Raw genomic sequence first — 12,558 nt, forward strand, 5'->3', positions numbered from 1 at the left:
ATCCCCCAAGCGAACACTTTGCGCCCCATGAGAACAATTCTCGTGAGCGATTCCGTTTAGGGTTCAAATCTTGTCAGGAGCCTGATAGTTCTGACTCAGGATGATTCTCGCCTTCGGGACTCTCGTTCAAATGAAATACCACCTTGAAGTTGCCTAGACTTCGAAATTGTCATGACAGTTCACGAGACGAATTCAGGTCCGATAGGGGTCGTTTCTGTCGAGCCCGAAACCTACGGGAGCTTAGAGAGCGAGAACCGCTCTGATTTCATGATCCAGGTGACGATCCGAGAGTCCTTGTGAAGGAACGCCATAATGTAGAATAACAGAGAGCGCTCCGCCAACCCCCGCGAACCAAAACGCTGACCATCAAAATAAATACAAGTTTATTACACACCGAAAGGTATTGCACGCGTTGACATGAATATACTCGGTCAGTGTTCAGGATGACCATGTAATCAAATCGTCCGACGAATATTCAGGTCACGATGAGCTGACCGATGTCTTCGAACTTATAGACTCTCTTCAGAAAACTCTCCGTGAATTTGATTCCTCCAATCGTTTGAAGACCGCACCTTGTCATAATCAGGGCGAAATCTTTCGTCATCTTCGAGTGGGCTTGAATCTGACCTAGTTCGTAGCCGGTGCTCTCCAACCACATGAGACCTTCTTGGTTCTCCAGGGACACCGTCAGATCCAAGGCTCTCTCGCATGTGTTGAAGATTGTGCACGATATCGTGAACGGGGTCTCGAGCTCAATTTTAGAAGGATAATTTTCGATGACCAATCTTATATCGGAATAAACAGTAGCCACTCTCTCAAGCTGAGAAGTCTGGAGTCGGCCTTTCTCGCCTATCGCACTTTTCCATATTATGTCGAGTTTACCAATGGCAAAGGGTGGTCTCGTTCCCTTGACTTTGCTCTCTTGTGGCAATCTATTCTTCGGGATTAGGGAAAATAGATATTGGCGAGAATCTTGAGGATTCAGGAGATTGACTTGACCGAAAATGCTCTCTCCGTTGTCGTTTTGGTTCAGAGCGGTCACCTGGAAGTGCGGCGATGGTTCCAGGGAGACTTTGGCCAGCGTCACAGGATTCGCTGTTATGTTTTGCAGCTGAGCTTCTAGTAATACTTCATCATTTTCGGCATTGTATGACTTCGTCTTGACGTCCAGAGGCTTGTAGACTTGAAACTTGAAATATTTGCAGAACTGCATCGGCTCTCCTGTCGAAGCGTTCGTATAGTCAACGGTGCATTGTAGAAGATGAGTTCCGATCTCTTTGACTTCGTGCTGGATGATCTGATCCAAAGATTCGTTCGGCTTGAGAACGTCACTCCCGCGAACGACCACTGGCGTCAACGCAACCTTCTGGGTCCCGTTCTGGAGCTCGGCTTTCAGCTGTACGCCCTGTACGTCCAATGAGCTCCCATTGTGGACGGTCATGTACGACGAAAACGTCTCACCCAAGTATATGTTGCCGAAAGCCTGAGGGAGGCACAGCATGTCAGAACCGAAGGTGGTTGCATTGAATTGATCTGACGGAAGCGAATCAAAATCCCAGGGCTCGAACATCGGTAGGCGTCTATTGACGAGGAACGACGGCCTGGCGAGACGCATGACTTTCAATGAAACTCCGTTTTCCATTTTGACGCTCGCCGAGAACCGCCGTTCGAAAATTCTTGCTTACGGCACCGCGTGCGGTAACTCTACGATCGGACTCTCCCCTCGATACCTCTTCGAGGTCTCAGAGATCACAGGGAACCGAAGCTCGCCACTGCACAGCTTCCTAGCGCATTGAACTCGTACAAGCAGCGAAATCCTGTTCATCAACGAATAGCATTCGATCTGATGGGAGAAACGACAGGCGAGAAGTCAGCTGTCGCTTAAACGACGGAGCTAAATGACGGAGCAAGAAGTCGCACTCCTCGAACGGATACTACTCTTTCGATCCGGGGTCCGATTGCTCCGGAGCGACCAGAAGAGCTAAATTCTGCGGAAGCTCCCCCACGCCGCGACTCTGCCGGGGAGAGAGCTCCCGAGGCTTAAGAAGCTGGCGGAGGTGGATACGGACGTGATCGAGGATACCTGAGTGGTGAAATACCGAGAGCTTTCCTCGCGCGACTCTCCGCTTCGGATCAGACCAATGAATAGCCAATTCCTAGGTCGAACATATGTATAGATTTATTCATGCGGAACTATCATTTCTCTTACACGCTACAGCACGCCAGAACCCTTCTGTCTTCTCATGCGCCAGTACGCGGAGCGACGTGCGCGCAATCGTATTTCCCGCGGACCACTTTGAGCTTCAGACCGGGAACATCCTTCGTTCGACCTTTCCTCACCAATACGACAGAATGCTCTTGGAGGTTGTGTCCTATACCCGGAACATACGCTGTGGCTTCCTTCCCGTTTGAAAGCTTCACTAGAACGCACTTCCGATTCGCTGAATTCGGCTTTTTGGGCTTCTTGATGACAGTCTTCAAAACTACTCCTTTCATCTGTGGCTTGTAATCGATAATGCAGCGAGGCTTCGGGCGTATTATCGGTGGGCCACAATAGTGCATGAGTTCTAAATTACGATCCTTGATCAGGCAGTCGTTGAGTGCGCCAGAGTAATGTCGGTATCGTCTGCAAAGCGAGCGAGCAGTTTGTCACTTTCTCCGAGCGCGCATGGACTTATTTGAGAGAATCGGATATCCATTCGATGCTCGCGGATCTAGCTGTCGGATAGTACTCACTTGTATCGAACTTGAGAGACCAGAGGGGTCCGGACCGGGAACAGCTGACTGAGTTGAGTCGGCAGGCGAGGAATCGCGGACAAAATTGACGACGCCAAGGAGCGGAGCATTTCTGAAAATCAAACAAGAATTCGATATACGGTGGACAGACCGTCTCCAACATGGATCATCTGGATTGATCCTTGGGAGCCATCCTAGATTGAAGAGGGAGAACTTTCGATGAAATGAAGAGTCTTAGGGAACAGGGACAGTAAAGAACCATCGGATGAATATACGCGCAGGTCCGCAGCAGACTTCCGAGGCGAAGTCCTACGGACCGAAACTTCTTGCCTACGGTCTGGAAATCTCCTAGATGCCCCGTAAGTGCTAGTCACTGTCAGTAACCGTGACAGAAATGATCATAAGGAACGATTCGAATGAACCCGGGATCGAAGAAGAGCCGAAACTGTATCCGGGGCGAAATACTCGAAGCATCGGCTTTCTCTCGAGGCTATCCGATCCGTCTCGAAGACTGCTCACCACGAGAATCATCTCGGACAGTTGAGCATCATTCTGCTCGCCGATTCATCCCCACAAGCTATCAGGAACACAATTTATGAAGTTTTACCTTTGTATTACAGCGAGTTTCACGCTGCCGGCAGACGAAACCATGGACCTACTCGACCGCTACTCGCGCCGCCAAAACAACCACCGCTGGCGGAACGGTTCGATTGTCAGCGCGGAATCGGCTATTCTCAGGGATGAATCGCGAAACTAAGGATTCAATCGGGATTACGAGTCCTTCAGGAATCTATTGCTCGGATTCCCGGACCCACGAGTTTGGAAGCGCATGTTAGGGGAACATTCAACGAATTCTCGCGATGCTTCGATGTAAAGGCCTGCGCGGAGAGCGGAGGAGGACAACTGTAGGGACCGTGCCGCGGATCGTTAGCGGGGGAAAGGGGAAGCATCTAGCTCATATTGGCGAAGGGTTCGTTGGCAGAGCTCTCCGTGTAGCAGGTCGGAACGCATGCTGAGTGAGAGCCCAGTGATGAAACCCCAGGATGAGACAGATCGTTCCGAAAGGCTCATAAAATACAATGATCTTCTGCCGTACGCAGATCAGTTGGAAGATGAAGCTAGGGAAACATTCAGCGAGATCAAGTGTATGATCGCTTCCTGTGTGTCCGAGGCGGAAATTCGACCCGGTTTAATAACTTGGATCTTCCACCTGCAGAGGTGAGAGCCAGAATGACACATTCCATTTTTCGTCGAACGTGCGAGGTTCCCGGATTTTTTTCTGAGTCGGAAAACTTATCCGTGTGGCTTCCCTGGAGATCTGCGGTGGTGCTTTCGAGCCCTGAAAGGGCAGATGTCGAGCAATGATGACGGCTCTTGTTCATCCATCGTCTGCGCTACTTCGTGGATTGAGCCAGTGACACCGTTGCGTTGACGGGAGAACATCCCGCTCGGATCTCACAGAGAGTTTCTTTCCTCTTCTCCACAGATACATAAATCTGTACGGATACAGATTCAGTAAAGAGGATCACATAGAGCTCGTCCGGCTGTTGCTAGATATCATACTCATACCAGAACTCGATCTCGGGAGTATTCAGGTGTTAGCCGCATCCGTCTGTCTTCTGCTTGGGTAAGTGAGGGATGAATGGTCGAAAACCGATGTGCTTGGTGTCCCGCACTGTTGTTTCGGTCATTATTGTACACGTCAGTGTCGGTTCAGTCCTGTGCATTCGGTGCTTTCTAAACGATAGATGGTCGGACCGAGAGGAATTCTCAAGAAACGTGTTGTGCTCCATTTCCTCTTGGTCGCTTCTGACCCATGTTGGGATGATGATGGAGCTAGCTAGTTGTTAGAGCGATCCGTCGGCGATCCAGGAGGTTTTTCCGGATCGGACTACTAAGGCGATGATTTCGCGCCATCATAGCTCCGAAATCCGCTCAGGAAACTATCGATTGACTTATTGACTGCCGTCAACCGGCTTGTCATCATCCCTGCCATGGTGTTGAACTTGATCTCAGTCCCTTGGATTGATGCGCTCCGAGTGGAGCGGGCTTCTCTTTTCCGGACTCTGCTGAGTGTTGTTATACTGTTGCCAGTTGACTCGCGTGAAGAATTCATTCGAATGCCAACACTGCGCATATGTCTGTCGAAGCTTTGAGCTCGGACCTGTTAAGCCCAGACAGGGCTCGGCCCGAAGCCAACCTTGAACCATTTTCTCTTCTCTGAGTGAGACAAGGCCGGTGTCAAAGCCGCATCCTTGAAAACGCCAGTCACCGCTGGCGAACATTCTAAGCCACAAATCCGGCGAATTCTTGCCCTCCCGATCTTGTTTGAGGAAACAGTTCCTAGAACTTATTCCGAGCTTGAGGGAATGTGCAGCCTAGTAGTTTCTGAAACCGACGATTGACTGCCTGCTCATGATGACCGTACAAGTATTTCGTTCCATGATCTTCCCACAGAAACTCACTTAGCTAGACGACTCTCGTAGTTGAACGCTGGGGCTTCTTAAAGAATTTCCCCGGGATTTCCGCCGAGGGACGGAAAAACGTGATCCTAGATTATGCTCTTCACGGAGACGGAATCCATGCGCGGACTTTCTTTATTCACTCGTGGCGTGCGTGTTTGGTTTCATGTCTTCCAGTCCTGCATGCATTTCGAGTAACTGCGTTTTGCTACGTCACATTCACAGCTCGACTGAAGATACTTCGAAGTTGAAGATTGCGGCACCGTTGGAAAGTTTCAGAAAGAAAACCCTCCTCTCCCCCGCGGACCTGACAGTGGAATGGCGTCCGCTCTTCAAACTGTCAGAGCGCTGCGCGCGGGACAACACCGAGTTCTACGGGCTTCAACACCACACTCAGGACCTGGACACTCAGATCAATTCCTTGATACGGGCGTGTCGGCCGTACTTCCCTCTGTCCGCCACTCAGGAAATGCTCGACGAATGGCTCGTCAATATCTGCCCCACGGAGAACGAAAGAGATCAGACATATCGCTACTTCAAGCATTTTCTACCCACAACTCTGCCCCCGGAGCATGCCGACAAGGGCTGGAAACTCTGGTTCGATCGACTCATGTCCGTATGGTTGCTAGACCGCCGTGGGAAGTGTCAATGGATCCTGGGTGGCTTATTGGCACGACTGGCCGAAGACAACATCGGCCATATCGACTGGGAGCCTTATCTACCTCACGTGTTCACTCGGCTGCTCATATCGTTCAACCTACCTTACGGTAGCGGATTCCTCAAAGTCTACAAATTTTCTGCGGGATCGAATTGCGAGATCCATCACCTCACCAGGTGGATCGTGGCCTGTCTCGGGGGTGGTTCCTCAGCTCAGAAACATCTCGAGCAGCTTTTCAAGACGGTTGAATCGTTTTTCCATCCAAGCAATAAGGGAAGCTGGTCGGGACAGCTCAACAAGTTTCTAAGCAGACTCACAGATCTCTTTCTCGAGAGGCTCTACATCGAACGCTACAAAGCAAAATCATGGCGCACCCCAATTCCGGACTCTAAAAGACTGAGCGAGGCCGACATCGATGCTTTCGTGGATAGTGTACGCCCGATCGTCTTGACGTCGATCTTCTCGAAATCGACGGCGCTCAGCTCGAACAAGGCGCTGCGGGTACTCGCCACGTTGCGACCCGCCAAGACCATACCTCCGCTGGTGGAGAAGCTCAACGACGCTCTCTGCAATGTCACTGAGCCCCACCGGCTGCTCTCGACGCTCAACTCTCTGGAATTCGCCTCGCGGCCCCTAGTCCTCAACCACACGTCGTTGAGCACTTCGGTGGACGTGCCAAGCCTTCTGATGGGATGTCTTCCCGGGATCGATTCCAACGATTCGCGGAAAACCTCAGTGACCTTCAGATTGATCTCGTCGCTCATCAACATGATGCCTCTGGTCGACTGCTCTCCGATCGCGGACGACGTCGCCCCTGAGCTTCAGCAAATTTGTCTGGCCACCAGTGTTTTCGAGGACTTCGTTCTCGAATTGTTGGGCAGATGTTTCATCGTCATTGAGAACATCGTCGCCGAAACCAATCATCAACGTGAGACCATATCGTCGAAAGAACACGACAGCACCGCTATGGAGATGCGACTGACGTTCCAGGCAGTGTTTCGACAGTGCCCGCCGTGCCTCTACCGCTCCGCGGTCGATAAGCTCTACAGCTTCGTCAACAATCGAATCCTCGATCCGGTCGCGGGAAAAATGGTTTCCACAATCGTACGCTGCGCAGTTTCAGCGAACCCGGCATACGCTGTGGAGGTATTCCTCCCGCACTTCAGTAAGCTCGCGTTGACGCTCATGGAGTCCGACGAAGTTCTTAAGGAGGAGAAACTCGACAACGAATTGGTTTTCTCCCTCATCATCCTAGCGGACGTCGCGCTCGGAGCGACGGCGGACGCATTGCGCGGTCATGCGACGACCCTGATCCGCGTCATGCAACGGGGTCTGAAGCTCACGGCAAAGTTAGGAACGCTCACCGTATGTCAGATACTCAATCAGACGCTCCGCCGTCTCGTGTCGCTCTACCCGATGCCGTTCGGCGAAGCGGTGACTCCCACTCAGCTGGATAAGTCCGATCCCCCGATCCTCCATTGGGGCGAGAGCTCCGACCTCAGGACCATGAAAATAGATTGGCATCAAGCCTCCGATGCTGACCTGGCGGTGGCGAGAGCGATTTTCGACTCTTGTGTGGTTCCGGAGATGGAACTCCTGGACAAATGGTGCTCAGACCCTGAGGCTAATCCCTTGACGAAGGAAGGATTGTCGAAGTCTCTGTGTGCGGTCTGGAGTTGTATCGTGGGGCTCGGATCGAGCCTGCCCCCGCTCAAAGGCGAACCGATGCACGTTACCGGCACCAAGACACCGATGAGGTTCAAGCATAGGCAACCCCTTGGCCAGAGATGCTTCGATGAGAATCTACGTGAAGATGTGCTCGTGAGTGAAATATTCCGATTTTTTCATTTTTTGCTCTAGTTTTTTGTGCCCGCGGCGCTCCGCTCCGATCTTTGGACCATAGTCTTCAGATAGCGCGCTTTGGTGCAGAGAGCCCTGGAATATAGTTCGACGACTCCTGCTCACCGATGCATAACTTGTTCCATCTGTTCCCTGTCCAGAATCTTATGGAGCGAGTTATGGACACCATATTCAGGGTCTGCGAGGACGACATACGATCCTTGAATACCTTGAGTTGGACAATATCTTCGCTCGTGTTCTTCCATGGCGTTTCCAAGGCGGACTACGAGCTCACCTTCCGCTTGCAAAAACTCAACGCCTTGATCCTGGATCACCCTCTTTGCGTCGAAGATTTGCGCCATATCCAACACGTCGTCACAGGTTCGTGGGCATGATCACTCATCAATTTCTTAAATATACAAACGTTGGAATTGAGTTCGTTTGTGAGAATTGTGATTCCCTCGAGATTTCTATTTCACGATCTATATTCTCGCAGAGCGCGCTTGGATGCAGCATAAGATCCGGCTGAACCAGATGCTACCGCAATTCACATCAAACCATGTCAGAGCGATGAGAATTCTATACCGAATGGCGATTTCCCACTACTCACATGTGAGCATCCGTCTCGGGATTTCATCTTGAGTTTCATGGTTGAGGAGCCACTGCGGAAGGAGATCGAGTCGGGGACTCTTGAGAGAGGACACTCGTTTTTTTACAGGTCCGTTGTCACGCACAAGAGTCTTTGAACCAGTTTTTTTCTCAATATCCACGGAGTTATAGCGTTCTTTTGGACGATATCTGCGGACTCTTATCGAGCCCAAACATGACCCACGACGAATACAAAGGAGTTTTGTACACTCTTCTTGGCAACACCCATTATCGTATATTCCCCGCAAACAATTGGGCAGCGTCGCAGAAACTCTGGCCCGCACTGATCCAAGCGCCCCATTCCGAAAAACCGTCAATCATCTGCCTGCTCGCCCGTTTGCAGGAGCAGGTCAGTAGAATGTTCTGCGAGTCCCTGATTACATCGGTTCCTCCTATCAGGGAGTAGGGTGGGGAGCTCTGCGTATGCCCAAACCAAATCGCCCTCGATGCGACTGACATTCCCTTTGAAATATGGTTTTCCAGCTCATCACCTATATGGACAGTTTCCCGATGATCACACGCGTCCCCATAGACGTCATCGCGAAGGCCAGGAGATTCAGCGGTGATTTTTTCGACCCGAGTCGCTTCCCCGCGGATTGTGTTGAGAGTGGGGCCCCGAACAAGGACTCCTACAGAGTGTTGGTGTCCGAAATCACGGAATTGATCGGAAGCGGAAAACTGTGAGTTCCTTTGATTTGCGGAAGAATGATGGTCAAGAATGCGGTTTTCCCCGGTGATTCGTCGGTCCGTCAGCCGATCGGTTCACAGCGGATTCCTCCTGAGCTCCGACGAGTCTCGGCCTCAATTATAATTTTTCCAGGCACTGGCGCCATCACTTCTTCGGGCTTGTTATGATCAAAATGCTCCTGCGCGACGATGTTCACTACGAAATCGATACCGTCAGGATGGTCGCCAACCACCTCATCTCCGAACAACTGAGAACGCGGAAGATCTGTATCGATATCCTCGCCGGCATCCTCTACCAGCAGAAACGGAAGATGAAGAAAATCAAGATCCCTCGTAAACGTCTCGAGGAGATCAACGCATCGATACCCCTTAGCCCAGTGCTCGAGAAGTGCCTGGCCGGCGGAACACCGCGTCCTTTCAACACGTTCCTGCAGTTCAATTCGGCCAATCATCCGGATACCCAGGAGAAATGGGATCGTGCGATTTTCGTGCATAAACCTCACGTCGGGTTCAGCGGTTTCAAGGACGAGTTGGAAGTTTACGCGCCCGACTCCGAACAGCCCGGGGTCGCGAAACCCGGCGATATGAACGCCATCGAGCAGGTGATATACGAATGCTTCGCGGACTCTGAATACGTGACGAAGCTCGTTAACTACTTGTCGATCGAAGAGAACAAAGACAAGGATAAAGTTAACGGAAAACGAATCGCCCTCTTCAAAATGCTGTTCCGGAACTACGGGGATGTCTTCCTGGAGAATTTCGCTCCTTTCCTGGACAATCACATCAAGAGGAGCAAACTCGAGTCAGAGCAACGCTGTGCTCTCGAAATCCTAGCGGGGTTGGTGCGAGGGGCGAAACACTGGGATTTCTCGATGAATCAGAAGCTCTCAAAGTATGTGGTCCCGCTGATGGAAGCCGGCAGCGCGAACATTCTGCAGGAAACCGTGACCGATTGGGGCGTTTGCGTAGCCACCATCCTCGAGTCTCGTGATTGCAACAAATACTATTGGTTTTTCGAATTGATTTCGAGAGGGATTTTTGATGGCACTGCGTTCCAACAAGCGTGCAAGATGTACTACCTCCTGGGCGGTGTCTCGCAGATGTCATGGCGCACCATGGAACTGGCTCACCGTCTCCTGGCGGACATCACTCCGAATCTCGCCCACCCCTACCACAATGTTCGACACCGCATAGCACACTTGTTAGCGTACATTTTCTCTTGCGATATGCGGAAGAACGACGGTCAGTTGACGCCATTTGACGTTCCGGAGAATTTTGTTCTATCGCCGAGAGGCATGGACTTCTTGACGTCCATCAAACAGAGTTTCCTCTGTCTCGAGTACAATAGCGAAGATCAGGAAAAGGAGGTGGCCAAACGTCTATTCCAAACTGGTGAGTGAGCCCGGAGCACCATTCTGCCGTCAAGTATCAGAATCAGACCTCAGAGGCGGCGGCACCCCACCCTAAGACAATTAATCACAGACCTGCCTTCTCAATTCTAGTTCTGAAGTGGCAGATCGCAAGTGTCGGACCGAATTCGAGCATAAATCCGAAAGAAATTCTCTTCCTGTTGCCGATCGCTTGCCGGTTGTTTGCGAATACCACGAACGAGCTCCTCAAGAAGGATTGCTGCTTCATGGTGACTTTATTCGGGTGCGAGATTCTATCCATTCCCATCTTGCAAGCGATCATGGATCAAGTCCGACAGCGCCTGGATGAGTCTTTCTGGAAGGTATGCGCCGCTTCACGCATGCATATTATGTTGATATTGATGACAGTGGCGTCGTGGCCAGGTTTATTGGAGCTCACCATACATTCACCTTGCAGGTCAGAGAATTCGCGATCTCGCTGTTCCGTTTCGCCACCTTCAGCAACCTGTTCGCAATCTCATCCAATGAAAAGCTCGCGAACGATGTCCGGGAGATCGGTCTGCGGTAAGATTCTGAAAACCTTCCTCCTGACGATTCATGTTCGGAACGCCCCGCGCAAACTGGGCATACGGGATTCATGTGTCGATAATGTTTCTGACCCATGCTCAGGGCCATCAACGACGAACGCGTTGAGGTTCGGACGACGGCTCAGGCCGCGTTGTCCGGCCTCATCCACTGCGGGCTAATCGAAATCACAGAAGACATTCTGACCGAAGTGAAGAAACGACTTCGGAAAAGTTCGCGCAGTTTCAAAGCTTATCGGCAGAAGGCCATCGAAAGCCGACGGAGCAACTCCGTGACGAACATAATCACGAATAACGCTGGTAAGTGTCCCCTGACGAAATCCGCGAGAACCGAGCAGACATCGGACGATATCGAATGACACATGTATTTTTTTCCGAAGATGAGAAAAAAGGAGACGAGATCAACGAAGAGCAGAAGCTCCTTATCGATTACCACGCGGCCATTCTTCTGCTGTGTGCCTACATCAACGCCTACCCCTACGATGTTCCGGCGTCCATGCCTGAAGTCGTCTGTGTGCTGGCCGACCACCTCCAAGCACCGCAGCCAATTTCGGTGAGTGATAATCGATTTTCCTGTCGGGGTAATCCGATTCGTGCCGAGGAAGGAATTCAGCGTCATGATCCGATCAGTCGAATGTGGAAGGGAAGTTATTCCGTTCGAGACCAGATCTTACAACGCACCGTTCTCCATCCGCAGAGCACGATTAAAAATACACTCTCAGACTTCAAGCGGACACATCACGACAACTGGCGGGACCACAAGAACAAGTTCAGCGAAGAGCAGCTAGCGGTCATCACAGATCTTCTTGTTTCTCCCTCCTATTACGCGTAGTGCAATACCGTGCTCATCGCACGAGATTTCCTCAGGAATTAGTTTCTAATCTACTGGCTCATGCACGGTTTCCAGCCAGCAATCCTCTACTGCTCCAACTCGAATTTACGTCTTAATAGAGCAAGCCCGGTATCAGGGATCACAGCCCGGAATAATCATAGAATCAAGAAACTATAGACCACAATTTTAGCAAGTGCTTTTGGCGCATGAGGCATTTCTACCCTGACGCTCAGGGATGGATGAGAGATGTGTTTGTATAGAGCTGATCTACCAACTGTTGCAAGTGCGCAAGAAGTTAGGCGCTCAGCATGTTTATACAGCTGTCTGTTCAGCCTGTTGATTTTTTTAAGTGATTCTCCCGTCGTCCATCCAGCCATTGTTCCAACGACGGCCTGTCGTAGCATCGTCCATAGGTTTTTGAGGGAAGGGACCTACGTGGAGGAGCAGGCGTGTTGAGCCGATTTCCAATTTTCGCGAAAACCCACGGTGAAGTTCACAATAAAGGATTGAAGTCCAATGATCGTAGTGGATTGCTCGTCTTCATTTCTTCAGCTTGCCCTCGCCAGTCCCCGGATCTCGGCACCGCCGGCGAGATCCTCTCTCCGTTCGTACCACGGTACAATCTGCGAAGATGAGCGCATTATCCTGCTCGTTCGGAAGCTCCTAAATTCGTTGTATCGAGGGGCGAGTACGAGTCGGGAGCACAGGAGCGGAGATTTCGGAGATCGAACGCTGTCAGCCA

The 12,558-nt window shown here is 51.2% G+C and overlaps 3 protein-coding genes across 3 annotated transcripts; 1 reads left to right on the forward strand and 2 right to left on the reverse strand.

The window, feature by feature from the left end:
• Positions 1-374: 374 nt before the first annotated feature.
• LOC100902327 (trafficking protein particle complex subunit 13) lies at positions 375-1,650 on the reverse strand. Its single transcript, XM_003747198.2, has one exon. It carries the CDS (start codon positions 1,640-1,642, stop codon positions 476-478), a length of 1,167 nt encoding a protein of 388 aa, XP_003747246.1. The 5' UTR covers positions 1,643-1,650; the 3' UTR covers positions 375-475.
• Positions 1,651-2,164: 514 nt separating this feature from the next.
• On the reverse strand, positions 2,165-3,411 carry tko (30S ribosomal protein S12 technical knockout). Its single transcript, XM_003747199.2, has 3 exons — positions 3,344-3,411; positions 2,737-2,848; positions 2,165-2,626 (listed from the first exon to the last, which is right to left on the reverse strand). The coding sequence occupies exons 2-3, from the start codon at positions 2,844-2,846 to the stop codon at positions 2,242-2,244; spliced, it is 495 nt and encodes a 164-aa protein (XP_003747247.1). The 5' UTR covers positions 2,847-2,848; positions 3,344-3,411; the 3' UTR covers positions 2,165-2,241.
• Positions 3,412-3,766: 355 nt separating this feature from the next.
• LOC100906815 (proteasome activator complex subunit 4A) lies at positions 3,767-12,330 on the forward strand. The gene is made up of 13 exons (XM_018640960.1): positions 3,767-3,954; positions 4,223-4,363; positions 5,478-7,677; positions 7,857-8,076; positions 8,192-8,307; positions 8,414-8,692; positions 8,827-9,023; positions 9,164-10,422; positions 10,533-10,762; positions 10,858-10,964; positions 11,070-11,284; positions 11,365-11,537; positions 11,682-12,330. Exons 1-13 carry the CDS (start codon positions 3,767-3,769, stop codon positions 11,814-11,816), a joined length of 5,460 nt encoding a protein of 1,819 aa, XP_018496476.1. The 3' UTR covers positions 11,817-12,330.
• The last annotated feature ends 228 nt before the right edge of the window (positions 12,331-12,558 follow it).

This window comes from Galendromus occidentalis, unplaced genomic scaffold, assembly GCF_000255335.2.
Source record: "Galendromus occidentalis unplaced genomic scaffold, Mocc_1.1 scf7180000077514, whole genome shotgun sequence".
Taxonomy (NCBI): Eukaryota; Metazoa; Arthropoda; class Arachnida; order Mesostigmata; family Phytoseiidae; genus Galendromus; species Galendromus occidentalis.

What these genes read in the sequence shown, in the direction of transcription:
- LOC100902327 (XM_003747198.2), bottom strand. Translation starts at nt 1,642, where the DNA reads ATGGAAAACGGAGTTTCATTGAAAGTCATGCGTCTCGCCAGGCCGTCG.
- tko (XM_003747199.2), bottom strand. Translation starts at nt 2,846, where the DNA reads ATGCTCCGCTCCTTGGCGTCGTCAATTTTGTCCGCGATTCCTCGCCTG. An exon ending in GTCTCTCAAGTTCGATACAA is followed by an intron (nt 2,627 to 2,736) that starts GTGAGTACTATC and finishes CTCGCTTTGCAG; the next exon opens with ACGATACCGACATTACTCTG.
- LOC100906815 (XM_018640960.1), top strand. Translation starts at nt 3,767, where the DNA reads ATGAAACCCCAGGATGAGACAGATCGTTCCGAAAGGCTCATAAAATAC. An exon ending in TTGATCGGAAGCGGAAAACT is followed by an intron (nt 9,024 to 9,163) that starts GTGAGTTCCTTT and finishes TAATTTTTCCAG; the next exon opens with GCACTGGCGCCATCACTTCT. An exon ending in GTCCGGGAGATCGGTCTGCG is followed by an intron (nt 10,965 to 11,069) that starts GTAAGATTCTGA and finishes ACCCATGCTCAG; the next exon opens with GGCCATCAACGACGAACGCG.